The 26,981-nt window shown below is 46.5% G+C and overlaps 2 protein-coding genes across 7 annotated transcripts in view; both read right to left on the reverse strand.

The window, feature by feature from the left end:
* The window catches only part of AGBL4 (AGBL carboxypeptidase 4), a 1,100,555-nt gene that overhangs the window by 233,653 nt on the left and 839,921 nt on the right, over positions 1–26,981 (reverse strand). The window lies entirely within an intron of this gene.
* The window catches only part of BEND5 (BEN domain containing 5), a 100,253-nt gene that overhangs the window by 41,594 nt on the left and 31,678 nt on the right, over positions 1–26,981 (reverse strand). Inside the window, exon 1 of one of the 5 annotated variants that reach the window (XR_004423849.1) lies at positions 6,210–10,273. Coding sequence is in view for 2 of the 5 variants with exons in the window: in XM_033114113.1 (XP_032970004.1) it covers positions 6,210–6,815 (606 nt within the window). In the remaining 3 variants the exon portion in view is untranslated. Of the gene's footprint in view, positions 1–6,209; positions 10,274–26,981 lie in introns of those variants that run through there. The other 4 variants (XM_033114113.1, XM_033114116.1, XM_033114117.1 and 1 more) reach the window with 4 other exon arrangements.

The following is a 26,981-nucleotide window of genomic DNA, read 5'->3' on the forward strand; positions in this document are numbered from 1 at the left end:
TACCAAAGCATCATCCACGCAAATTTTTTCTTCTCTGGCTTATGTGTAGTATTTAGCTATCCTATCCTATGTCCCACCAGTGAGCTCAGAGTGAAAAACAGTTGCTGAGCAGTTAAAAGAAACGAGTCTAGATTTGGGATCCAAAGACCTGCCGCATTTGATTTCCAGGACATCCATCTCTTCTGGTCATCAACTGATATCCTTTCTTCCCAGTCACCTTGTTCGGGCTCTTCTTCTTCACTGAGCTCTGAGAAGCCAGTGTTCGGAAGACCGCTGCTCTGCGTGCTTCTCTCACTCTGTACCCTCGCCCACGGTGACCTCTGCCCTCCCCTGGCTAATGACTTCCACATTGGGGGCTTCAGCCAAGTTTCCCAGCGCTCTCCTGAACCTTGGGCCACATGCCTGAGCGCTCTCCTGGAGAATCTGCCCAGATGTCCCGTGGGCCTCCCTAAGACTTAATATGTTTCCAACTAAACTCATCATCTCCCCTTCTAAGCAACTATGTCCGTGGAGGGAGGGACGCCCAGATCACATCATGAACACATACCACACCACAACTAGTCGGTTCCCAAGCCCACGGATTCGCCTTTCTTCATAAATCTCAGATCCATCACGACCATCGCTACCTTGGCTTTGGTATCTTCCTTTTGGACTGAACTGGCCCACACTTCCGCACAAGACTTGTGCACGTGGGCAGACTTTGCCCACTGCCTGGCACTGATAGGACCCACCAAACAATTGTCGGAGTAGCTCTCTTCTCCTGGGATAACAAGAAGCCCCGTCTCCCAAGGCTGTAGACAGAGTATACGGAAATTCCTAGCATTGAACCTGGAATCTGGTAAGTACTTAATATTTAGTAAATTAGTCATTTCAGGTGAAAAACAATGCCCACTCCTCCTGCGTTTCCCTCCAGTACAATGCTGACCACCTAGTATAACTCACTATCTGCAGAATTTAACTGAACCAGAGAAGACTTTTTCAGGATATGTATGCTTTGCTGGTAAGCATTTTAAAATGTAAAAGTACACACACCTCTCTAAGGGGCTCATAAGACAGAGCAGGCAGGCACAGTAGAAAGGGACTTTATCTTGGAGTCAACGATCTAAATTAGAATTCCACTTTTCTGGTATGTTTTTTAAAATAAAAACTAGTGTGTTCTTGAATAACAAAACACCACAAAATAAAGCAAGACCTAAGCTTGCCTGGGGCATTTCTTTCCTTTCATCCTGTAAACCAGAGCTCTAAAGTACTCTGTAACACATACCATTTAGTTGTAACAAATATGTGGTTTTTGAACAAGACAAATCACATCAGACTGAACCTTCAATGGTTAACATTTCAGTAGAATCTGCAACAGATGACAGCAGGCAAGTTCCAATCTTAGATGTCAAAACCTAAATTAAAAGTTTTTACTTGCCTTTTTTTTTAAAAAATAAATCCTTTTGTTGGCAGTCTCTCACTGATGACATGCAACAATCTTTGCATATGAAATCGGCCAGTCCCCTGCTCCGCTGCTAACTTTGTAGACATTCCAAAGCATTTCTGGAGCAATTGATCTATTTGGACCGACAATGCCAAGCTGGGACCTGAGCCCTGAATGAGCTAAAATTACCAAAGCAAGAAGAACGTGGCTTTTGGAAGCTATTTCCCCCCAGTGTGGGGTTTCTTCTAGTCAAGGGAGTGATAAAGAATGTTGACTTTTTCCAGATGAACAAAGTTGAATGAAACCTCAAAATCCCACTGCAGGTTTGTGTTCTGAAAAACATGTTGCTGCTACAGAGGTTTCTGTCCCCTCTACTTCCTCTCCCCAAGCCTAAAAAACGCACCTGTCTCCCCAAAGTTCCCGAGTTCAACATGGGCTGACAGCTGAGGACTCTGTGTCAGGAAGTGCGGATACCAGGCAAGGTGGGCAGTCCCTGGCCGTGGGGGAGGCCACTGTCTCGTAGGATAGGCACATTAACTACTAACCAAAACAAGACGCAAACTGCTAAGATCCAAACGCCCCTCGGTCATGGATCGCAGCCCTCAGTTTCTGGGACCACAAACATGTCGCATGTCTGCCTTCCCCACTGGAAGGTGAGCTTTGTGGGCAGAGGCCCCACTTGCACAATGATTAATCCATCCTGATTGGCTCAAAGAGACACCTAAAGGTATGTTCTCAAGATGGCAAGAAATACCGCAGATCTAGAGAAAGCGGGAAGGGTGGGCAGAGCTGGAGAAGTGAGGTGGGGCTGGGGGCTGAAGTTTCACTCTGAAGGCAGCGGGAGCTGGGACGGTTCTAAGACTGTGTTTTAGAAGATTATTCAGACAGCGACCTGGAAAATAGACTGGGTGAGCGGCTGGGAGACTGCTGCACTGGTTTGGAGGAGTGAAAGCTGGTGATGGCCTGACTGCAGGCCGTGGCCATGGAGCTGGCACAGAAGGACGTAACAGATAAGCGACAGAGCCCACCTAGCACTGCCCCCTTCTGTGTGCCAGGCTTCACCCTGTTTTGCACTTATGCTGGGCGCACAGACTACAGACTCCCTGAGGACCATGCCGGTTTCTTCTTCATCACCTTGCCCCCGACAGAGATCTTACACAGCAGGGCCTAAAAAGTTAGCTCTGTCTCCCCTGGGTCATGCTGCATTTCCATCCCAGGACGTCAGATGTGTTGGTGCACTAGTGTATTCGCTTGTTACAGCCCTGGGCCTGGCATATGGGAAGCAGTAAGGAACACTGGACACAAAGGGAATATTTAGCTAAATATTCTGTACAATACTACATAACACCTAAATAGTACTACAGCATAGGTGCCTGGATAGAACAGCATAGAATTAAGATTCTGAGTCCAGAGAGACCAGTTTTAACCCTGTAGAAACACCCAAAATTCAATACCATGAGCCCCCAGTAGCAGGCTGGATTGCAGTTAGATAATGGCGAGCTCTCCAAATGGGTAGCTCTCACTTTCACAACCTGTTTGGCAAATAAATGAGAATTAGTAAGGAGAGACCAGTCTGAGGGCAAGTCTTGAGGTCTGTGGACTCTCCATGGCGGGTGATAGCTCCTTTGAGATTTCCTCAGCAAAAGGACATGTGAAGGCAGAGGGCAAGGTGTGTGTGCTCTGTAGGAGGGAGGCTGGTGAGAGAGGAGAAAACTCAGACTAAAAGGGTTCTCTGGCTCGAAACCCACCTTGAGCTTTAAAGCTTCACGGACAGTTCTTCCGTTTCCCTTCACTCTTTTCAAGCAGGCTGTGTGGCGAATGGGGCATCAACTACTTTACAAAGGAGATTGCCAGGTAGGGGTGTGATACGGGACGACCTGGGGTCCAAGCCTGGCTTTGCCATTTATTAGCTGTGCGCTGCAGACAAGTCTCTGGGCCTCAGTGTCCTCATCTATGAAATGGAAATCCTAACAAGAGCAATCTCTACCAACAGGGTCATGGGGAGAACAACAAAGATGACGCACAGGCACACAGCGAGACTGTGAACGAAAGGTGTTTTTTTTCTTGAATGAAATGAGTTTGGTGAGAAGAGGGTTATACTAGGGTCTGACTCAGTGAAACCGTGGTGTTAACTACCACGTGCTGGAAAAGTGCAAAGTCCCAGGGCAGTCGGCTCTGACTATTCCTGAACACCAGACGAGGTACTCGCGATGGTAGCTCTGGGTTGGCCTGGCACAATGGCGAAAATACTCAGTAAAGTAACAACACTTCTCACCAAAAGCCATCAAGCAGCCCCGAAAGTGCCTCGGAAACCCTGCTGTTGGGACCAGACGTGGATTAACTACCCATGGCTAATTCACAAACATAGAGCCATCTCTGCTCCCCTTGAGGGATCACGTCCTCACATTTGGTGCCACACACAGTTGTAGTCACATCTAGGGGATGGCAGAAGATGAGCTCTTTAAGATGATGTCACCGCAAGCAATTCTCAGAGCTACCCCATCTGACTGAGTCAGGATGGGGCTACAAGCCACACAGGACACTTCTTCCTGCAGAAAAGAAGTCCCAGACCCACCCTGGCGCTTCCAATCAGGTCTGCAGCCAGGGCAGAGGCTCCAATTTAAAAATTAACCAGCTGATTGGAATTCAAAGTGTGGTCTGGCCAACCTCAAGTGTATCTTTCTTTTTTTTTCCCCCTTTCTCCTCCCAAGATAAAAAACAAGAGGGGTGGGGGAAAGCGCTTTGCAACTCACTTTGCTCAAACTGGTGCTACACTTCTTCTCTGGATCTACTCTGTCAATTTCCAGATGTTGCCTTGGTTTTTAAAATCACCCCAGAGATTTGTCAACATTCTAATTTGGGGGATGAATTGTCTATAGATTCAAATTTCATGGTCCTCAGACCAATAATGACATGGGTCTTACTTATGAGGACTTCCACTGATTTTTAAAATCAATGTCAGTGGGGGTTGCCACCTGCCTGAGCAGCCTCTGAGCAGTGCCTGAAGAGCCAAGCACAGTGCTTATGATTGCTGAGTGAATAAATGGATGGACGATCTCTAAAAGAGGAAAACAACCCCTACACACTAAGATACAGACATACCACTGACTCCTTCAGACATCACTTCCCCTCTCCCAAGGCCGTTCCAGATACAGGACTAAATTCAATCACCAGGAAGCATGCTTTCTTTTCTTCCAGTCAAAGGGGAGCTAAGGTTATAATCTAGTTACAACTTCCTCAGGTCTACACTCTTGGGGAGTAACTCCTAATCCCTTCCCTCAGGTAATTAAAAGTAAGCAATATAAATAAAATAAAACCTAATCCGTCACAAAGATTTCCCTTTTCTACATACTCTCACTCATTCTGTTTTACTGGCCCCAGGTGCCCCCAGGTGTTGAGAGAGGATCTACACCCCTGTGCCCCAGGGCTCGTCCAGCAGGTGGAGAGGATACAGTCTGTCAAAAAGGGCCCCAGGTGCTGATCAGTTTCCACTTCTCAACTCATGCAAACCGACATACTTTCCAGAGGCAACAGGAACAAGTCATGAGCCAGAGCCCTAATGTCCTGCTAATTTGCCAGCGGCCCTGGGCAAGTCACTTCTCTGTTTCTTGCCAGTTTCCTAATCTGCCAAATTTAAATATGATACATGCTGGATCTATCTGTTAGGCTAAGGGTGAGAAGGCAAAGGAAGTTGGAAAAAACAGGAAAGGACTCAAAACCACAAAATACTAGCAACAGCTTCACTCAGTTCCTAACGCCTGCTCTTCCCTTCCATGTGGAGGGCAGGATGGCTCTCACCCCCTGTAAGATACACCCTCCTTACCAGCAGCAGCTTAAGGCTGCTCCCCAAAACGGAAGTGCTACTTCCCTCTTCCTCTCCCGGCTATACCCAAGCCTCCTACAAGTAGCTAGGAAAGAGGGTCCACTGCATTCTCTTTACAAAGGACAAGGTGCCCCAGCATGGCCAAAAGAACTCAGTGTAGGAGGCTGAAGAGGGAGGGGGGTCTTGTCCCACCCCCAGGTGAATCCCAGTAGCCTCATCTGTCAAATGGGGATGAGACCACCTGCCCTGCCTGCTTTTCAGGGCCCTAGGAAAGCCGGAGTGGGAGGTCCGATCTTAGCCGTCCCTAGAAACTCTTTCCGGGGGAGTCAAAAGGGGTGTGGAGGCTGAGGGAAGCTGAGGACCACTACCCCCTAATCTCCACCACTTGGCGAGGGAGGGGCCAGAGAGCGCGCTGGCCGGTGATCAAGGCCACCTCATGCTGTCCATTGATGGGACAAGGATGTCATAGCTTCCCTCTGTGAAGAGGGACTCCCACCTAGAAGAGTCTGACAATATCTGCCTTGCCTCTCACTCCCAGGAGGTACCAAGGGCCTTAAAGGGAGAGAGACAGATGGCTAGAGAAACTTAAAGACACCCAAGGAACATAGAGGGAAGAAACTGGATGAGAGGTAAAGAGGTGAGAGACAGAGAAAGTACAAACAGGCTGGGAGAGAAGGGGAAAGTGAAGAGACAAGAGTCTGGGGAATAGACAGAAACAGAGATGGAGACAGACTGACAGCGCGGGAGTGTCGGGGAGCCGGGAAGACAAAGGGGACCATCCGGTATTTTTAACTGGTCTGGCCTTTTAGAGACACCCCGTCCCCCAAAGAAAAGCCTAGGGGGCGGGAGGAGGCCGGCGCAAGCAGTGGCTCCCCCCGGACCCCTCCGCCCCAGCGCCTGGCCCCCTCCCCGGGTCCCGGCCCCCACCCGGGTCCCACCGTCCTTCCCAGCCCGCTCGCTCACCTGCCAGCGCCAGGATCTGGGCCTTGTGGAGCAGCAGCGCTCCCCAGTCGCGGGGGGCGCGCGGAGGGCTGTCGGGCCCGGTGCCCAGCTCCTCTGGGCCCCGGTACACGGCGTACACCTTCTGGTTGTCAAAATCCAGCCGCGAGCGGGGACTGAAGTCGCGCACGCACGACACGGGCAGCGCGTAGCAGACGTTGTCCTCCAGGAACCGCACAAAGGCGTACATGGTGGGCGCCGGGGGCGGGCCCCCGTTGGGCCGCTCAGCCCGCGGGGCGGGCACGGAGGTGGGGACCCAGCGCGGGCGCGAGCCTCGCCGGGCCGGGGGGCGGGGCGGCTCCCCGGGCCCCGGGGTCCCCCCACTGTTATTGTTCCTGAAAGCACCGCTCTGCCAATCGGCTGCTCTGGCCTGGGCGCGGAAAAGAGAGGGAGGGGAAAGGGGGACCGGGGGCGGACGAGGGGGGTTTGGAAGCGCACTGCCACTCGCAAAGTCAGACCCGAGCAATCACAGCCGGAACGCGTTTCGAGTAGGAAGGGGAAAGGGCAGAAAGATTGAATTACAACAACAACAACAACAGTAATAATAATAATTGTTAATAATAATGGCATTGCAGAAAAAAATGCATTGACTGAAAGTCGCGCTGCTGGCAGGATTATATTGCTTCAATAATAGCGCTGCAAAACAAATTGCACTGCAACAAAACCATATTGCAAAAAAGGGGAGAGTGTGAGAAAATGAATGTGTGTGTGTGTGTGTGTGTGTGTGTGTGTGTGACAGTCTTGTTCGGATCTTCAACTGTAAACTTGCACTTGCAAGCCAGCAGAATTTTGGAGTGTTTCAAATCATTTTAGCCACGCCTCTCTGCCCCTTTAGTTTGCTTTTCTTTTCTTTTTTGCAGAACTGCCAGCTCCCTCTGTGGGGAGGGTCAGTTAGCCAGAAACGTTCCCCCAGAGCTGCCAAACTAGTTCTGAACAGAACTAGGGCTTATCTGGGATTTCCAGTTGGACCAGCCGGCTGCGGTGGTGGAAGGTTTGTCAAGGGCTGCTCTCTTCCAGAGTAGCAGTCGTGCCCCTCTCCCCTTAGTCTTCCTCCAGTGAAGCACCCCTCCACAACACGCCTGTTCTGAACCGGGGCCAGTTGGAATGAAGTGGGAAGGGGAGGAGTGTTCCGAGGAGGGCTAGCCCAGGGCTAGCTGCACATTTCTGGAGCACCTTGAAGAGTTCAGGGACTCTGGAATGGCAGCCTTGGCTCTGTCCCTAATATCATAGGCAGAAGAGATCCTGGAGGGTTTGGGGTCTCCCCACCCCGCAGTCATGCCATGAACAGGAGCTGAAAGGCCAATGGGGCTCACATTCATAGGAACCCCATCCCACATCAGAGGGGGTCAGCACCCTCACACTGATGCCTCCAAGAGGGTGGGCTTTGTATCAGATATGGCAACTTATATCCCCATTGCCTAGCCCAGACCTTGCACTTGGTAGGGACTCGATGAATTTTGGGTGAAGAATGGAATAAAAATCCACATTCACCCAGCCATCCAGTCATTCATTCATTTATTCAAGCAACCGATATTCCTTGGGCGTACACTCCATGCCAGATTCTGGGCTGGGCAGTGGTGGGAGAGGTGAGCAGGCCTGCTCCGCAGGGCACACGCCGGGATTCCTTTGCAGTGTTCGGCCGTGTATCAGAACTTGAGTCTCGGTGTTAGATTCCTGTGCCAAAATTAGGTCACTACATGAATAACACACTTTAGCTGTCCTCCAAATCCGTACAATCTGGTCTGGGAGTATTAAAAAAGTATAAGTAATTATGTTATAGGGAGAAAAGTGTTCTCATAGAGGAATGCTTAATGGAGGGGCGGACTCAATTAAATGTTACGTATTTTTAAAAATTCATTTTAATGAATTCAACCTGTAAGTAAAACAAAATAAATGCACCCAAATGTTGTTGCTTTCTTAGTAGTGGTGGGTGATTTTGTTTTTCTTTCTGTTTTATATGTATAAATTTATATTTAACTATTTTCCACAAAAAGCAGGTATTACTTCATAATCAGAAAGCATTAAACATTTTTTTTTAAAGCACGATGCTCACATTTCTGATCAGCTACACTAATGATGAAGTAGATAAACCACCCCCCAAATTATTGTACTGTGATTTGGGGAGTACATTAGACAGGTGAAGCCCATCAACACATACCTCCCAGATCCAAACGTACAGGGTCAGGTCAAATCCCCTTACCCCAAGCTTCTGGTATATATGCAGTGACAGTCGGACATGACCATGAGTTGTCCTCATGCAGATGGTGGTCCTACCATGCCCCACACCCTTATGGGTAAAAGAGGAAGCAATCTGAATTGTTCCAGCAGATTTACCTTCGTAATTATGGTTTCTTTGGACTGATCTTAAGTGAGATTTTAAGAATACATTCCTATGGTCGTCAAGGGGAAATAATGTATGGCAAGACTTCTGATAATTCACAAGATGGATCGTGCAGAGTTGGCCATAGTTAATGAAATGGCCATGAAACGCCAAACTATGTTTGCAAAATAATCTCAAGTAGCAGCATGGCCAACCGCCATTCCCATCTAAAAGAGGGTAACCCCAAAACATATGTTACCAATCTCATCTCTTACCACCTTCCCAGACACAGTACACGCTAGACACATTAAACTATTTGACATTTCCCAAGATAGCACGTTTTATGAGGTCCCAAGCCTTTGTGTTCGCTCTGTCCTCATACTGGGATGTCCTTCCTTCTGGAGGGCATGGTGACCTCAACTTCCCCTGAAGACCAGCTCAAATGTCATCTTCTTTGCAAAGCCTTCTTTAACCTCTGACTCTCCTCAAGCACAGGCTGTCTCTTTCTACTATTCTGTCCCAGTACCTTTTATCTTCCATCATTAGAAAAAGCTCTTTGAGGGTTGACAAACAGGCTGAGTAAGCTCAGCATTCCAGCTTCCTAGCACAGGGCTGGAGAGTAAATGCTTATAGAACAAATGCATTAAAGAAAGACACCGAGAGCACGAATAGCAAACCTCTTGCATGGTTTTTCTTGCATATTTGTCCCCTATTTTCAGGGTTGGAGCTGAATCCCAGATCTGTCTTACCTATTCCAATCAGTGACCAACGGGTGAAACACTGATTTGCACTCCTTGTAAGACAGACACATTCCTGGACATAGTAACTACCACGGCACACTCAAGTTCAAACAGATTCCCCGCCCAAGTCCGTGTAAATAATTCTCATAAGGGGGCAGTTCCATTTCCCAAAGACCCAGAACAAGACAAGAATAAACAGTGACATGTATGCCAACGGTGTAAACACAGACTCAAACACATTTGGCATGTAGGTGTGGAGAATGGATTCCAGAGAAGATGTGACAGGTATAGGATACTCAAAGAAACACCCCTGGGCAGCCTAAGAGAAACTGAAAGATAGCCAGCGTTTCTCCTTCTTGTGTGACTCTCACAGTCAGTCTTGTAACACAGCGTCATGGAGAACCTACTAAGTGCTTCCTCTGCCCTAGTGAAAACTGGGTCAGGTACCTCTTTGACCCAGAGACCATAGCGCCAGGCTTTACACATACCAGAAACTCAAGATGTTGATGATGCATTGATTGGCAAGTAAAGACAGTTCAAAAGTGCAGATTTCAGAGGTAGTTAAAAGTGGCAAATTCAACCAATCATGGTTGAATCCCCTCTCCAATATCCCTGCCAAATGCTCGTCCAAGCACCTCTTATAAAGCCCTAACGTCAGCAAGTTTACTACCACCCCTTAACTTTTGGACACTACTGACTGTTAGAAAGGTATTACTTAGAGTGAGGCAGAAGCTTCTACCTTTTAGCCACCTTACTAGGTTCACCACCAAGAGTCTCATGTCAGCCCTGCAGATGTGGGAAAACTTAGGATCCTGTCTCCTTAGGGTCTCATCTGTCTTGTGTCCAGACATCTTCACTTCCTTCACCCATCTTTCCTCCTATGACGTGGGTTCAGTGATAATCATTGTGGCATCTACTTTTCCTCCCAAGAATACTACCTTGTTTCCCCGAAAATTAGACCTAGCTGGACCATCAGCTCTAATGCGTCTTTTGGAGCAAAAATTAACATAAGATCCGGTATTATATTATATTATATTAATGACCCGGTCTTATCTTATAGTAAAATAAGACCGGGTCTTATATTAATTTTTGCTCCAAAAGACACATTAGAGCTGATGGTCTGGCTGGGTCTTATTTTTGGGGAAACACGGTATAAACCTTGCATGGCAGACACTGAGTATCTGTGATCTCAATTAATTTCACACAGAACCCTTGAAACAGGTTTTATTAACCCCATGATAGAGTTAAGACAATTGAGACATGACAAGCAGTTTGGCTCTAGGGAGCCCTGGAAGGTTTTGGGGTCGTGTTTGCATTTCCCACGTGTAGACTAGAAGCGGTGTGGGGGAGGTCCTGGAGGGTAGGCAAGACTGGGGAGTGGGAGGCCTGTGATGAGGCCACCGCCTGTCCTCTCCCTGCCCCTCCCCTAACTCCCTTTCTGGGGGCCAAATGTGCTTTGCCTCTCATCCAAGTCATTTTAATGGAGCAGAAAATGTACACATCTGGGGCAGCTTTGCAACTGTGTCTCCATTGTGCTTTCCTGTTCAGTTTTGCAGAGCCCTGGGTTACTGTCAAGCTCACTCGGTGTAGCCAGCTGAAGCATGTTCAGTGGCAGCTGTGGGGCTTGTGTTTCATATTACTTCATGGAATTCTCGATGTACTTTGCAAAACTATTTTAAGGAGACCTGGGTTCTGTGAATATTTAAAGCAATTGGAGCGTGTCTTTTTAACCTCTTTGCTAATAACTGACCACATTTTTTCATGGTTTGCCTCTATTTCCTGTGATACATAATTTGACTTTTCAAGTATTTGCTTTTTAAATTATTTATTTATTTATTGTTTTAAACTTTTGCCCAGAGAAGTAAGTTGCTGAGCTGTGGGCTCAGGGCCACTGTCTTCTCAGGTTGGTGTCAGGAAGAAACGTTGGTAATGGTCAGGAGGCCCCTGGCGAGCCCTGCCCTGAGCTGGGTGCTGTCACCCCAGAGCTGGGGCATCAGCCCCATGCATCCATGGGAACCGCTGCTCATGAAGTCTGGTTGAGTTTGGTTGTGGGGTTTGGGGCAGGGGAAGAAAGAGGTAGAAGAGAGGGGAAAGGAAGGAAAGAGAGGAGCTCGGTGAATACCAGCTCACAGGCCAGTGAATGTTGCCTGGAGTTAGAGGGAATGCCAACTTGTTGTGTAGGTAACGGCTTGGAGGGCTAAAGCAGTGTGGGCTTTGAACTCAGGCCAGGGGTTCAGTCCTGACTTTACCACATCTTTGCTGTGACTTCAGGCAACACAGTTCACCTCCCTGAGCCTCAGTTTTCTTACCTGTAAAATGAGACTACTGATACATACCTTCTGAAGGTGTTGTGAGAATCAGGGCAGGATTTTTTGACCCTCTCTGTATACCAGGAATACCTGGACCTTAAAAAATGTCCCGCTCTGCTGAGCACCTCTGAGTTGGAAGGTTTTCAGGTAACATGCTAGTTATATAGGCATTCTCGACAAGGCATAGATATTATTTTCAGGGAAAATAGGACTCTGAAATATCTATGTAACCTCTCCGAGGCACAATTTCTTCATATGAAATATGACATACCAACGTGAAAAGAAGATGGCATGTTGTAATCTTAGGCCCTGGATACAAATCCCAGGCCAATAAAAAAGTGAGGCCTATCCTTACTAAGTGTGTGGCCATGGAGGCGTTTCTTAATCTCTCCAAGCCTCATTTTCTTCATGGGAATAGTAATCCATACAACTTCATAGGATTGTTATGGGGGCTAAATGAGAAAATCCATGTACAATACTTGGCACCGTGCCTAACACATGGCTAGCTCCCAATAAATGATAGTTGCTATTATTATCATGATTATTATAGTTATTATTAGAGGAGCTCTTATACCTGTGCTGAGGGTAGGGTGCCCAATAAATGTTCATTGAATTAAATTGAATATAATGATCTGAACAACACTGACAATTAATTATCCAACAAGCACCCCGGAATGCTTTCAGACAGGCTTCAAACCAGAGCCTGTGGACACAGGTCCCAGCCACCAAAGAAGCTCTCAGATCTCACACATTTAAGAGCCTCTCAGGCTACTGGCCTTGCCCTAACTTGCAGCAAACACTTCCAACATATTGTATGTGGAGCCATTCATTCTTTCAAACTGACTTCGTTGAGTATTTTCTTAGGAAAAACAAAAACCTGCATTCATTGTATAAGATATAAAATGCAGAAGCATTTACAGTAACCAGGATCTTGTGAATGTGCATCTTGGCTTGATGTTCAGATCAAGGAGACCACGGTCAAGTTCACCCAGTCCTACCTCAGTTACGTTATGATCTCAGGTGGGTCATAGGCAGGAGTTGGTTACGTGAATGATCAGAATCCAAGCATTTTACTGTGGGAACAGTACAGGTCTCCCTCTGTCTCTGTGGGAGGACTAGGTCCAGGACCCCGTGGGGATCCCCAAATCCGCAGATGCTCAAGTCCCTTATACAAAACGGCACAGAACAAAGCATCCAGTCAGCCCTTCGCATCCAAGAATTCCCAACCGCGGATTGAAAATACTGTTTTCCATCCAAGGTTGGTTGAATACATGGAAACCCTCAGATATGACAGCTGACTGTATATCCTCTACATAAGCAACACAAAGCAAATGAATTCCCAGTGGATGAAGACCAAAAGGAGTTGATGAAGAGACTTTCAGAAGGGAACAATATGTAAATTGATTTTGAAAAAGAAATTTAAAAATTGTTCTACCTTAGAAGAATACAACTTGCCTCAATTATGAATTGCAGTGAGGGGTCCATTAGTTGTAGAAGCTCCCTCTGGTCTCCCTTATTACATTAATTCATTCTGTTATTTTTATTTTTTTTTCAGCTGAAATGTCACTTCCTCAGGAAAGTCTCCCTGTCTTCCTCCTCCCATTCCACTCCACAGGATGTATTTCCGCAGCTCCTTATATTATTCTTCATGGAGTTTATCATGGTATGTAATACATATTTATTCTGTTATTGTCTGTCTCTGTGACTAGAGTAAAAAACTCCGTTAGAAAAGAGAACCTGTTTTCGTCACTGTTGTATCCTGGCACCTTGCCTGGCACATGGGAGATGCTAAACAAAAACTGGTTGAAGGAGTGCATGTCTGAAACATAGACCCTGGAGGAGAAGAAAGCCCCCAAAGTTGAGGAGGGAGAGGTGTCCCGAGAGCTTTATTTTGTGCCTCTGCGTCTCAGCTTCTGCTTGTGAGTATATGTCTGTTTCTGGGCCTCCACCATGTGTGGCTTTTACCACTTGGCCCCAAAATCAATAAGAGCCCCTTTTGCAGTTTTCCCTTAGCATTACTAGACAGGTGGACATTTTCAAAATGTTTTTCTAAATATAAAGAGAGAACAAAATAGAGTAATTACAGAAAAATGCACACAGCAGAAAAAGTCATGCTGACACTCACACATAGTTGCCACACACCAATACCCATGATAAGATAATAGTACCAAGAAGCTCATGACACAGTCCACGCCCCTCAGAAACAAGATGACGATTCCGCCTCATCCTACAAGGCTAGACTTCCTTTTTCCCTTACTGTCGGCTGGAAATCATTGACTCTCCACCCGCCTCCTCAGTTAGGGTGACGGCTGCGGCTCCTTAGTCTTCTGAGGATGTCAACGTTATTTGGGAGGTAACAGAGTGATCTGAATACTGGTCTTCATCTACATTCAAAGACCATTTGCTATCTGGTCACCATCTCTGTTCATCTTAAGCATCTTGGGGCTGCCCCTGACAGTTCCTTACAGGGCCAGAGTCCACTCCAGATTGTCATTCGGGCTTTTGTTTGATAAGTCTGGGCTGCCATCTGGCCACAAAAGAGAATGTTCATTCAGAGGGTTAAGTCATCTCAGAAGCACACAGCAAACCATGAACTGATTGTCTTAAGAATGTCTCCTAACCACACCATAAATGCAGTACATAATCAGAGGCAAGGGATGAAAATGGAACTAAGAATCATTGACTTCTGTGATAGGAACTGTACTGGTTGTTTTACATGTTAGCTCCTTTAATCTTTTCAAAACACCTCATAAGGTCAGCACTGTTATCTCCACTTTTCTTTGAGGAAACTAAGACTTGGAGAGGTGACAGAATTGGTTAAGTTACACAGAGGAGACTTGAACCTCGGCTTCCTGAACCAAAGCCTGGGACACAGGCCTTATACCTCCGAGTTTCCTGAGGCAACGCACCGCTGAAAAACTGTGGGATTTAATCCCCTCTCCCTTTTTCCCAGAGGCTGAATCCCCACCTGGAAATATCAGAACCAGATCTTAGGGGAAAGGGTATCTATCATTCCAAGCTTCCCTAGCTTGAGCAGCCAATGACTCCGTGAACACTGATGATTTGACTCCATTATCTGGGGTTTCTTAAATAATGTCCTCCTCATTCCAGAGACTGTGAATTTTTCAAGCACTCTGAGGTTTCTAACTGTTAAAGCAGATTTCTAGTCTTACCCCCTCTTTTGGTGGCCAGAGACTTGGAACTTGTTGGGAGTCACCTGTAATAGTATGGCCTGGGTGGAAACTCCTCTGAGCCAGAACAGAAGAAGACTGGAGAGCTCTGGTCAGAGATATCTGCTCCCCCCACCTCCTGCCCTTCATTCTTACCCTGCTATTATTACCCTGCTTGGAGGAATAAGAATAAGGGTAGGAATAATGGCAGTGAACTTTATGCCTAGCTTTACAGACATTTCTCATTGAATCCTCAAAAACTATCCTGGGTGGTAGGTAATTAGTGTTAGCCTAATTTTAAAGTTGAAGAACTGAAGGTATGACATAGGGATGTTAGGTAACTTGTCCAAGGTCACATGGGAGTAAATAGTGGAGCCAGGAGTCAAACTCAGGCGACTTGACTCTAGAGCTCTAACCCCAGATTTCTACCCCAATTCTGGCTCCTTCTGAGTATGATTCTTGCCTCACTGAGAGCGAGCGATCTGTCCCCTTCTAGCAAGGATGGGGAAATGAGAGCGCATTCATCCTTGCAGGGTCACATGCTGATTCTCTAGGGATGTCCAGATCACCTTGATTGGTCCAGGTGAGACCCTGGCAGGCACTATCTCAAAAAGCACCTTGGACTTCATTGATATTTTCATCCCATGTTGTGGTGGATGGAAATGGACTAGATTCAATCCACAGTATAAAGAAGGCTTTCTTCTATTTACTCAAAACCAATTCATTTAGCAGCACAATAGGGCCACCTATTATGCTAATCCAAAAGGTCCTTGACTTCTGAGTTTGTATATTATGATGGAAAAAGGACTCAAATATACAATATACAACAGATTTTCTGTTGCTATTTCTTTTTCATGTATTCCATTAGTGCTGATGGTTGGCAAACTGGAGTGCAGAATTTGAAAATCCTATCCTTTTCTTTATGATCAGGCATACCTTTATTATCATGGGAAAAAAATGGCAAGAATGGAGGAAAAAGAGCTAATCTGTTAAGGGTGAGGCATATTTTTTTTTCTAAAACATGGGACGGACAGGAGGAAGGCACACAAAAGTAGGTGAGACTGGATGAAGTAGCTAGGGTGAAGTTTAACTCAACTGGTAGGCCGTGTCGGTTACGGGCCAGAACTCTCCTTCTGCCCTGCGAAAGCATCCTGCCACACTGCTGGGCCACCACATGGTCTCTGATCACTGAGCTCTACTTCTGGCTCTGGGACCCATTCTGGAGAGGTGGCACGGCACAGAAGAGGTTATAAGGCAAAATGAAAAGTGAAAAGTGCAGAGGCTTTGAATTCAATTTGGATTCAATTACTGCTCCATTACCAAGGTACTGTGGGTCCTTGGGCAAATCTCTGACTCTCAGGTTTTTCAATTGTCCAATAGAGTTTTATAAGGTTGTCATGGGGTCTAACAGACTATGACTATAAAGTGCCCCATAGGCACAACGTCTCACAGCAAGTTCCAAAAACCACCAGTTGTCTCTTTCATTCTCATTTTCTAAGCGTCTCTAATTACCTTTTCCTTTCCGGAAGTCACAGGGTAATGACCAGGACGGATGCCCAGAAGCCAGTCATTTTTGAGGGAAGTGTCTCTGCCCCACTCTCCCTGAAGGCTGGGCACTAGTACTGCAGAGATGCCGCCAGCATCCTTTCCTGGCCAACACTGGGGCAGTATGCCTTGATGAAGAAAGCTGGAACCTTAGTCAGATCTCTACTTGTATGAAGTTTGGGGACTTGAGGTTGGGGTTTTATTGTCTGTTTTTAAAATCATGTTCAGATTTTGTATATTTAAAACATGCTTTTGGAACTGTGAAGCATAGTGATCTCAATCATAAAAAGGGATGAATTATGTTATGCATTTCTGTTCCCATTTCTGTGTTCTTTTTTTTTGTCTCCTTGTATGATTTTTTCTGTGATGCTCTGCCTTAAGTCCTAACTCATCTGGATAATAGCTGTGGAAATTTGGGCAAGATTCTTAACCCTTATAAGACCGCCTTACTCATTCATTCATTCATTCATTCAGTCAGTCAGTCAGTCATTTACTAATGAACTATTTGTTGAGGCCTTATTATGTGCCAGAAGCTCTGCTTAATACTTGGGATACAGTATAAAACCACACAAACTGAGTTTTTAAATCTATAAAGTGGGAAACTAAACATTTTAGGATTGTTGAGAGGAGAGAATGAGATAATATATGTAAATGAGAGAAAGAGACAGGACTAAAATTTGTTGCGCTCCCTTCTCTGTCCCTGGTAATGAGGCACTATGTATGCAATACTCAGCATCACTTTGGAAAGTACTGTTCTCTTTATTTTACAGATATATCAGCTGAGGCTCAGAGAGGGAAAGTGAGGGCTCAAGGCAGGCCCTGGATTCAAATCTGGTATGAAGTCTATGCAATTTCCACTTTGCTGTGTTGCCTCCAGCGGTCCCTGGCGTACTGCTAGTTATTCAGGGGGTATGTTAAGTCCCTCCGCCACGTGCATGCTACATCTGGGAGGCTGTACTCTTCTGATAGCACCAATTGTGGTTTGAGTAGAGTTAAGAGGTACTTGAATGGAAAATCCAGATCCTATCCCCTAGTTCTTCAGGGAACAAGATGCAAAGGAAACCCATGAAAGGTGGGGGATGATATACAATAAGCTTACAGATTAAAAATTTGTTGTTGAAATATGCAAACAGTGATCAATCACTCCAAGTTACCAGGGGAAGGACTCTGTGGTCCTCTGTCAGCCAGACTCATCAGCTAGCAGACAGCTGGGGCATGGACTCTTGGCAAGAGGAACATTCTTTTCCCAAGCCAACCCTTCTCTGCTGCTGAGACCTTTAAAGATGAAACGTTCAAATACTCTCTGTTCCTCGGACTCTTAACCACTCCCCAGGTGGAGGCAGACCTCAACAGAACAAACAAGGTACATTTTTCCACTTGAGATGCTCAATGTCCAAGGAAAAAAGAGTCTGCCAGGAAACGTTCACTTGGGGCCTGCACACTGACACGAAGCTGAAAGTAGAGCAGAAAGTGAAATCACCATGCTTACACTTGGCAAGGGCGCTGCCAAACTGCCCCAAGCTAAACAAGCTGGACCTATGTACCCTTTTCTCTTCCACCTCTCTGTTTGGAAAGGTCACAGCAAGAACACATAACTGATTCACTAACACAGGAGCCAGACAAGCCCTGTCCACATGGTTTTTCTTTTTGAGCAAATCCTTATCTTTGGTATTAAGAAAAGGAAGGGCCATGCCAGAGAGTGCTTGTTGCCACTGAAAAAACTTGTGAGGTTACTAGAATGAAAAGACAGAAAGACAGATATGAAAGAAGCAAAGAAGAGCTATGCATGCAAAAAAAAAAAAAAAGGTAAAAGGAAAAAAAATCTGTTCCTTGGCATAGAGAAATTTCATCCTGAAGGTTTTTTTTTTTTTTTCTCTTTTCTTGGCAATGTAATAAACACCTTAAAATAGAGTTATAAAACGGAAACAGATTCTGTAGAAGCAGGAAACTAAGAATAGTGACTTCAGAGAACTTACAGCCCAAACCTCTCATTCTAGAGATGATGAAACAGGACATCAGGACAACGATTTACCCAAAGTCAAAGAGTTTGTCTTTGACCGACTCAGGCCTAGAGCCCAGCTTCTGACAGGCCTTTTCTCTGCCCTGCACTGCCACGCGCTCTCCTGATCACAGGGAAAGCCTTCAGTGAAAGGTGATCTCGCCCGTGGCCGTGGCGTTAGCTTGCCTAGTCCTAGAGAATATATATTTCATCACCTTCAAGGTTAAGCACTGAAAAAATCCTTTCCTAGTTGGGAGGGATTAGTGAGAGGACCTCCTAATTCTCCCCTCCTCGGCACCACCTTCCCCTTGAAGTCTCTCTCCAACCCCACTGCCATTTCCATGCTGGCCCCTCTGTACTCTCCTCAATTCCCCACCCCCACATTAAGGGGTACTGTTGATTCTCTAACACTCAGGCCAAAGCATGATCCCAACCAGTTTAGGGGCTTGCCCTAAGTATATCTGAGGCAGTCTAGATTCCCAAAGAGGGTTGACTAAAGCAAAGATGAAAGAAAAGGCAGCAGAATGTAGTGGAGTGATATATGAGCTTTGCAATCAGACAAACCTGATTTCAAATCCCAGCTCCACAGCCAATTCACTGTGCAGACCTGAGCAAATCACTTTATTACTCTCAAGTCTGGCTTCCTTACCTGTGCGGTAGGGAGACCGACCTCCCAGGGCACTTGATACAATTAAATAAGAGAGCATACAACAAGCATCTAGCATAGATCTTTGCACACAGTGGGCCCTGGTATACACAAAGCATTAAAAAAAACTCTGATGTAGAAAGCACGGGTTTATCGTCAATCATTCAAAAAATATTTCCTGGGCACCTGCTCCATGCCAGACCTGTCTTAAGTGTTGGGACAGAGACAAACAAGAAATGGTCCTTACCCTATAGGAAATACATTTTTTATATTTGTTATGGGTTGAATTGTGTCCCCCAAAAGCTCTGTTGCAGTCTTAAGCCCTGATATCTGAAAAGGTGCCCTTATTTAGAAATAAGGTGGCTGTAATCAAGTTACGATGAGGTCACTAGGGTGGGCCTGGATGCAGTATGACTGATGTCCTTATAAGAGGTGAAAAACATCACGTGAAAACAGACACACATAGGGACGCTGCTATGTGATCACGGAGGCAGAGCATGAGTGATGCACCCGTTAGTTAAGGAACACCAAAGGATTGACAGCCACCACCAGAAACTGGGACAAGGCAAAGGATTCTGTGGGCCTCAGGGCAGAATGGCTCTACTGACACTTTGCTTTTGGACTTCCAGCCTCTGAACAGTGACAGAACACATTTCTGTTGTTTTAAGTCACCCAGTTTAGGGTACTTTGTTGTGGCAGCCCGAGCAAACTAATACAACAGGGGAAGCATGCAAGGCAGCAAATGCAAGCATGATAACAGAGGTAGAATAACATTTGAGTTCTCTAAGCTGAGCCTGTTACATTTACTCAATTATGTGATTTTGGTTAAACCAGGAAGGCCCCTTGTGCGCCTCGGTGCTAATTATGTATAAGTGGAGGTAGTTTGTCCAGGAAATGGACAGCCTGTGTCAGCCTGCGGAAGCAGGAACCAGAAGCTCTGCAGGTATCGGAGGGTAAGGAGGAGACACGGCATTCGGGCTAGAGAGCCCAGAGTGTGCAGAAGCAAAGAAGGGTGAACTAGTTTTGGAATTTTTAGGGAACTAGAAATGTTTAAACACTGCTAGAGCACAGTACTGATATTTACCTGCCTTCTAGACTTCTTTCTCCAACGTGATATCCTACAGGCACGTCCTCCTCAAAATGTCCCAGATTGAACTAGACCCTTCTTTCTACCCTCAGCCCTACCTCCTCCTACCTGTTCACCTGCTGCCTTCCTGATTTGCCGAATGGTCCAGCACTCACCCATGTAGCCTAGCTAGAGGTCTCAGAGTGCTTGGACACTCAGGTCTTGGAAATGGACTTCCTTTTCATCTCGATTTACACGATCATTTCTGAGCTTTACTGTCGCTGGTTCTGATGGATTCTCACTTGGCACAAGCTCCCAACTCTCCAGCTGTGCCTCTGGGCCATAATCCTTCCAGCCAAGCCTCTCTGCCAGATAATTAATGATCTGTAAACAAATGCTTAATTGCACCAGGGGAGCACATATTTAAAGAAACTTGGTGATAAAGCAAAGGAGCCTTTTTGTAACATGAAGGACATTTCTCTCACAATCTCTCCCCCACCCTCAATTTATCATGTAGCCTGGATTTTTACCTCACATATTAAATCGAAAGTTTTCTTACAGTGGGATACCCCCCACCCCCGCAAAAAGGAAAAAAAAAAAACCAACTCTGCCCGAAGGACAGATGGCAGTACTCTGAGGTGAAGCCATATCAGGTGCTTCCTGAGATACTCTTTTCTCTCTAAGTTCAGCCCCTTTGTCCTCAGACTCAAGGCTTGGGTACTTGCTGAGAGAAAAGGAAATTTTGCTTCCTGGCAAGGAGGGGATGGAAATGTAGATTTATTAAGAAACTAATATATGCCTGGCTTTTTAATTTCTGTTCTCATTTTCCTGTTCACAACAACCCATGAACTGCTATCTACTGTATAAACAAGAAACTTAAGCACGTTTTCAAACTACTGGCAGCACGTAAGGGGAGCCAACTGACATTGAAGGGTGTCTACATTAAATATAACGAGATGACTGTCTCTAAGCACACCCTTTGAAGCTGTTGAGGTGATCCAGTCAGCCATGCTGCCTTTTCAAAGTGGATAAGAAGTCATCAGTCAGAGAATATGCCTGTTGCCCCGTCATGCTGATTCCCCGGGAGTGGGTGGGCACCCTGGGCTTGGGGGGCAAGAAGCCACAGTGGAAACCATTGTGTCTGTCTGCTGCTGCGGGGCTCTGTCCTTGTGCTGGGAGCCCGCGCTGGGTGCTGCTGTGGGAGGGGCAAATCCAGCCACACAGGCCCTTCGAGAGGAAGCACCTTGGCTCAGACCTGAAACGGAGCCTCCTCTGGGGAGTTTGAAAAGGTGCTTTTCATGCAGTTCTTAATGGCCCAGCTGTTCCAGAAAGAGGAAGCACACCAACATTTTTAGACTAGTTAGTGGTGTGCGACAGAACCCAGAGACTATATGGACGAAAACGCTCTCCCTGCTCATTTGTTTCAGAAGGCACTCGGTGTCCACAGAGCACCCGCCTCGTGCCAGACCCTGTGCTTTACACTGGATCTTCCTCTTCCCCCGGAGGGCCCCCGGTACCTGGGTTTATACAAGGTCAGGTCTTTCCCAGCCTCGAAACCCTTGGTTACCTCTGCCTCACCTTTCGTTACTTCCTTCTCTCCTCCTCTTCACAAGCAAAACTTTTTGAAAGAAAGAATAGCCCACACTTGTCGGCATCCACTCACCTCCCACTCACTCCTCCGCCCCACTGCTCTCTGGCCTTTGCCTCAATGAACCTGCTCCCCAAGGTCACCAATGAGCTACTGAATTCAAGGGCACGTCCCTCCATTTGGTCTCAGCAGCACTTAGACCGTTGAAATGAATTCCTTTTATTTTGCCTTCTTTCAGAAACCGTTTCTCCCCTTGACTTCAGTTGTCATGATTTCCTTCCAAGCTCTTCAATAATCCTCAGTCTCCATGGTAGGCTCCGCCTCTTTGACCCACATTTTAGATGCCAGTATTCTTCAGAATTTTGCCCTAGAATTCTGGCCTTCTTATTCTGTGTACTCATACACTGAGTGCAGAGTTTTCTCCTGTGCTCCTGACACATACACACAGCCACTTACTAGACATCTGGACTTTGAGGTCTAAATGGCACCTCAAATATTCCGAACGCATTTCTTCAAACCTTTCTCTCCAAGCCTATTTCTTCTCAATATGTTCTCTATTGTAGTAAAGAGAACCATTATCTACCAGTGACCAGGTTAGAAACCTGTGTGTTCTTGACTCCTCCTGTCCTCTCACCATTCAGTCATCAAATCCTAATGATTCTGCCCCATAAATACCGCTCAAATCTACCTATGTCCCTTCTTATCCACCATAACCCATTTTAATTTTTATTTCTCTGTTCTTAATCATACCCCTCCCCAATGCGTTCTCCAAACCAGAGCGATCTCCTTCGAGTGCAAATCTGATCATGTTACTCCTTAAATAAGACTTGCCACAGGCTTCTCATCTATCTTCAGATAAAGCCCCACATGACAGAAATCCTATATGGTCCATTCTCTGTCAATTTTCTGAGCTCAACTCATCGTACATGTCCCTTCATTTTCTGCTTCCACCCAAATGGCCACGGCCTGGTTCTCCTCCTCCTCCTTCTTAGTCTAACTTTTTGTTTTGACATAATTCTAGATTCACATACTGTTGTAAGAAACAACCCAGAGAGAGCTCATGTGCTCTTTACCCAGTTTCCCCAGTGGTAACATTTTGCGTACTATAGTGCAATGTGCACACCCAGAAAACTGACATTGATACAATCCATTGACCTTATATCACATCAGTTTTACATGTACTCATGTGTGTGTATTTCGTTCTATGCCACTTTGTCACATGTGTAGAATCATTTACCACCACTGCAGTTAAGATATAGAACAGTTCCATCAAAAGGGATCAAACTGGCCCTCCAGTGACTCCTTCAATGGGTCAACTCTCTGTTACATCCAGGTCTTCACACAAGCTGTTTCCCCTGTTTGTAATATGTTCCCCTAACAACCTTCATTTGGTCAAGTACCATTTATCTGTCTGCCCTTGAGTTAAACATGAATTCCTCAAATAACTTTCTCAGATGCCACGCGTAGTTAGGACTCTTGCTCTCTGTTCCATCAGCACCCTATACTCCTCTCCCATCATAAACCCTATTTTCTTATTCCTTGAGAGATAATAACCTACATGAAGGTAGAGATTGTGTTTGGCTTGCTCACTTCTAAATATCTCCAACACCTAGTATAGTCTCTGCAACAAAGACTATACAAAGAAATTCCTCAATTAGAATGGTCAGGAATAATGAATTCATGAAAACAGAAGAGTTAGGTAGAGCTGCCTCCCTTCAGGAGCCCCCAGTCATGAAACAGGCAACTCTAATACGTGAATTAGTGTTGTCTTGGAGAGAAGCACTGGAGGTTAGGGGATCTGGAATATTCCTTTTCCTTCCAGCTTCCAAATATACAAAGTTGGTCACAGCCAGGACTAGAAGAAGCCTCGAGTGCATGCCCAGAACCCGTTAGCAGTTTGGCAGATCAGCTAAGTGGAGCAGACATGTGGTAATGAGCCCAAAGGCCTGATTTCAAAGATCTCAATTGGACAATTTTCTCAGTTCCATAACCATAGACTGAGCAGCAATCTTGGGCACAGATATGAGCCACATGATGAGCTCTGGTCTTGACACAGATCCTGACACTCTCCAACCATGTGATAAACATAGCATCTTCCACAAGAACAGGTAGGGTAATGGCAAGCCTTCAGGGCAACCACTCTGACACAAGGAAAGCAGGACCAAAGCATAGGGGATCTTAGGGGATCAATAACGTGAACACTCATTTCATACCCTAAGAAGAAGAACAGAATTATTGAGTCTTGAAGAGTGAAAGCTGGAAGGGTCCTTATAGTTTGTCCCCTTATAGCACCTTTCATACCACAGAGAATGGGGATTCAGCTCATTGTATGTAGGAGTACAAATGTTAACATTTCATATCCAGCCTTATATGCAAAACCCGTTGTTCTCATTTCTGAATCTTCCCTAATTCATTTCACCAAAGCATAAGTGACCTTTGACTCAGAAGCATCCAACTAAATACTCCCCCTGGCCTTCACTGGCCCTCTTTCGTATACTCCACCCCCCAGCCTGAGTGATCTATATATTTAAAGCCCAGATCTGGCCAGGTTACTCTCCTGCTTCAAACCCTGCAGTGGCTTCCCGTCACCGTCAGGATGGCGTCCAGGTTCCTCAGCTTCCAGATTCAGCAGAGCTCCGCCTCCTCCCAAGCCTCACCCGTGCCTCTCCTCACATCCCACTTTACCGAGCACACGATGCTGTCTGATGCTCACGTTGAAGCTGTGCCTGTTCCCAGAATGGATTTCTCACCAATCTTTGCCTGATTAAGTCCTTCTTGACCTTCGAGATTCACCTTAGTCATTATCTCTTCTGGGGAGCTTTCCCAGAACCCTCGGGTTGGGTTACTGACCCGTCACCCTGTCCGATCCTATGCCTCCCCCATCATGCCACTTAGAACTTTTGATTGGGATGTTTTATTTATGAGTCTGTATCTGCGGAAGTCCGGGCTTCTGGAGGACGGGGACTGTATCTTAATCATTCCTCTCCTCTCAGTGCCCACCACGAGGCCTGGCACATTAGCAGCTCTGGTGAATTTTGATGGAAAAGGAGAGCAACCCCATGGCTAACACTGCGAGTCAGCTGTGGTGTGCCAGGCAGCTCGGTGCTTCACATGTGTTATGTCACTTCGTTATCCTAACAGTCCGGGGACCACTCCGCACTCTTAGCAGAGCCCTCTGCACCCAGAGGGTGACTGCAAGTGTCCCATAGATGCTCCAGCCATGCTTGTCCCTGGCCCTACCCTCCACTCCAACCCAGGGCCTCTGGGCTCGTGTTCGCCCTCTCCCCTCCCACCTGGACTCACCTCTCTACCTGGCCCCTTCAGGTGGGAACTGGGGGCAGGTTCTTTGCCTCTGTTTCGCTTCCATCTCAGACACTGGTTGTCACCCTCAGCATCAAGCTCAATTGCCCGCACACCTAAGCCTGTTCTACCCCAGGGGACAGCCAAGGCTCCAGAACCTCAGTCCAACCCAACGTGCCAGGTCCTTGATTATGTAAAAGGAAAGAGTAGATCAAAGTGGCCTGATTACACCACTGTTCCCAGGACAACAAGGAAGCTCAGTCAAGTTAAGTACCCCAGGTCACATGGCCTGGCTTCTGCCCTGTGCCAAGACACAGGTTTAGCATCTCCTCTTGTGTGGAGGGTACATTCCCTCTTCTCTCAAACAGTCCCCTCCTATAGCCGTCTGAAGGACCGTCTACTTGTCCATTTTACACTTTGGTTATGAGATGCCCAGGCAGGCGTCTCATAGCCTCAGGCAGGACACCTAGCTCCCAATGGCCCAGTGTGCAGCCTGGCCCAGAGAAGAGCCTCGGGAAAGGGAGGAACGGGTCTCGAGCTCAAGCTCTCACTAATCTCCCTCTGGCGACAGTGGATGTTCTGCCATTCCTCTACTTCTGTTTCCAAAGGTACTTGGAATCCTCTTTTGCATTTGGTTTGACACCAGAGAAGCAAAGTTATCAAATGCATTTTCTTCTCAATTTTTCTTTGCAATTGGTACTAAGTCCCTCTGTAAAGAAACACACATCCTCAACACCTTAAGGAAAGCTGTATGGTCAAGGTATAGTGGTATAAATAAAAGAATTGTGACATTCTGGGGAAAGTACCAGTCTCTACTTTATCCTTTCAGTCCTAAGAACACCAAGCTCTCAGGTGAAATTTTCTGAGTCTGGGAAGAGAAAGTGCTTTGCAGTTAGATAAAATTGGGTTAAAACACTGGCTTTGCCTCCCAGGAGCTGTGGACCTTGGGAAAGAAACCTGAGAGCCATCCTGTGCTCCATCCTCTTCCTTACTCACTGCGGCCAATCCTTCAACAAGTCCTGCCAGTTTCAACTTCTAACCGTCGTCTAATCTCTGTTCAGTCGTCAGCTTGTCTGGTAATTAAGCACTGGGGCTCTGGCATGAGGCCGTCTGGACTTGAATCCAGTTTTCTTACTTACTATGCCAACCTGGATAATTTACTTAACCTCTCAATGTTTCAGTTTCCTCATCTGTAAAATGGAGATTAAAAATCTTGGGTTGTTAACACGATTCAATGAAATAATCCCTATGAAGTGCTAGCCTAATTTCCGGCCCAGAGTAGGCGCTCATAAACATTAGCTCTTCTTAGTCCTTATTACCTCCTTTGTTCAACACATTATCATCTGCAAATGCACACTTCTCACTGCCCCTCTACCCAACCCTTGATCTTCCCTCTCCAAAGTCTCCGTCCGATTTCCCTCTTGCACTCTCCCTTCTCCAATCCATTCTCTGTGCCATTGCCAGAGTATTCTCTCTGAAAGCAGACTTGATCATGTGGTTTTCAGATGAGAAACCCCATAATGGTGTCCCCTTGTCTGTTGGAGAAGGCCCGAGCCTGCTAGCTTTGCAGACAAGGCCCTCCATTATCAGGGTCCCTGCATACCTCCCAACAATGTTGAGAGGGAAGTGGTTAAGTAAATGTCTGAAGGTCCTACGGTTACTCACTGGTCCAGCTGGGACTTACGCCCAAGTCTTGGGAGCCCAGAGACTTGGGAGCCATTGGCTCACCCTGCGTCTCCCCACATGGACCAGCCATGAGCTGACAATAAGAGGCAGCATCGGATGAGCAGGAAAAGAAGAGTGCACGCATCAGGTGAGAAAGAGGAGCTGGTACGGAGACATCACGGTGGACTCCCTGACTGGGGAAGGCTTCCTGGAAGGGCTGGGGCTCACGGCGCCGGGAGGGACAGGGTGTTGAGGATAATACTGGAGAAAATGCTGAAACTGTGATTTCAGAATTATCTGATGAGATGAAGTGAGATTCAAGTCTGAGTGGAAACATGTGCTTCAGATGCTGTTCTCTTCTTCCCCAACACTGGCAGAGCCCCAGGAA

The sequence above is a fragment of the Rhinolophus ferrumequinum genome, chromosome 9, assembly GCF_004115265.2.
Source record: "Rhinolophus ferrumequinum isolate MPI-CBG mRhiFer1 chromosome 9, mRhiFer1_v1.p, whole genome shotgun sequence".
Lineage (NCBI taxonomy): Eukaryota > Metazoa > Chordata > Mammalia > Chiroptera > Rhinolophidae > Rhinolophus > Rhinolophus ferrumequinum.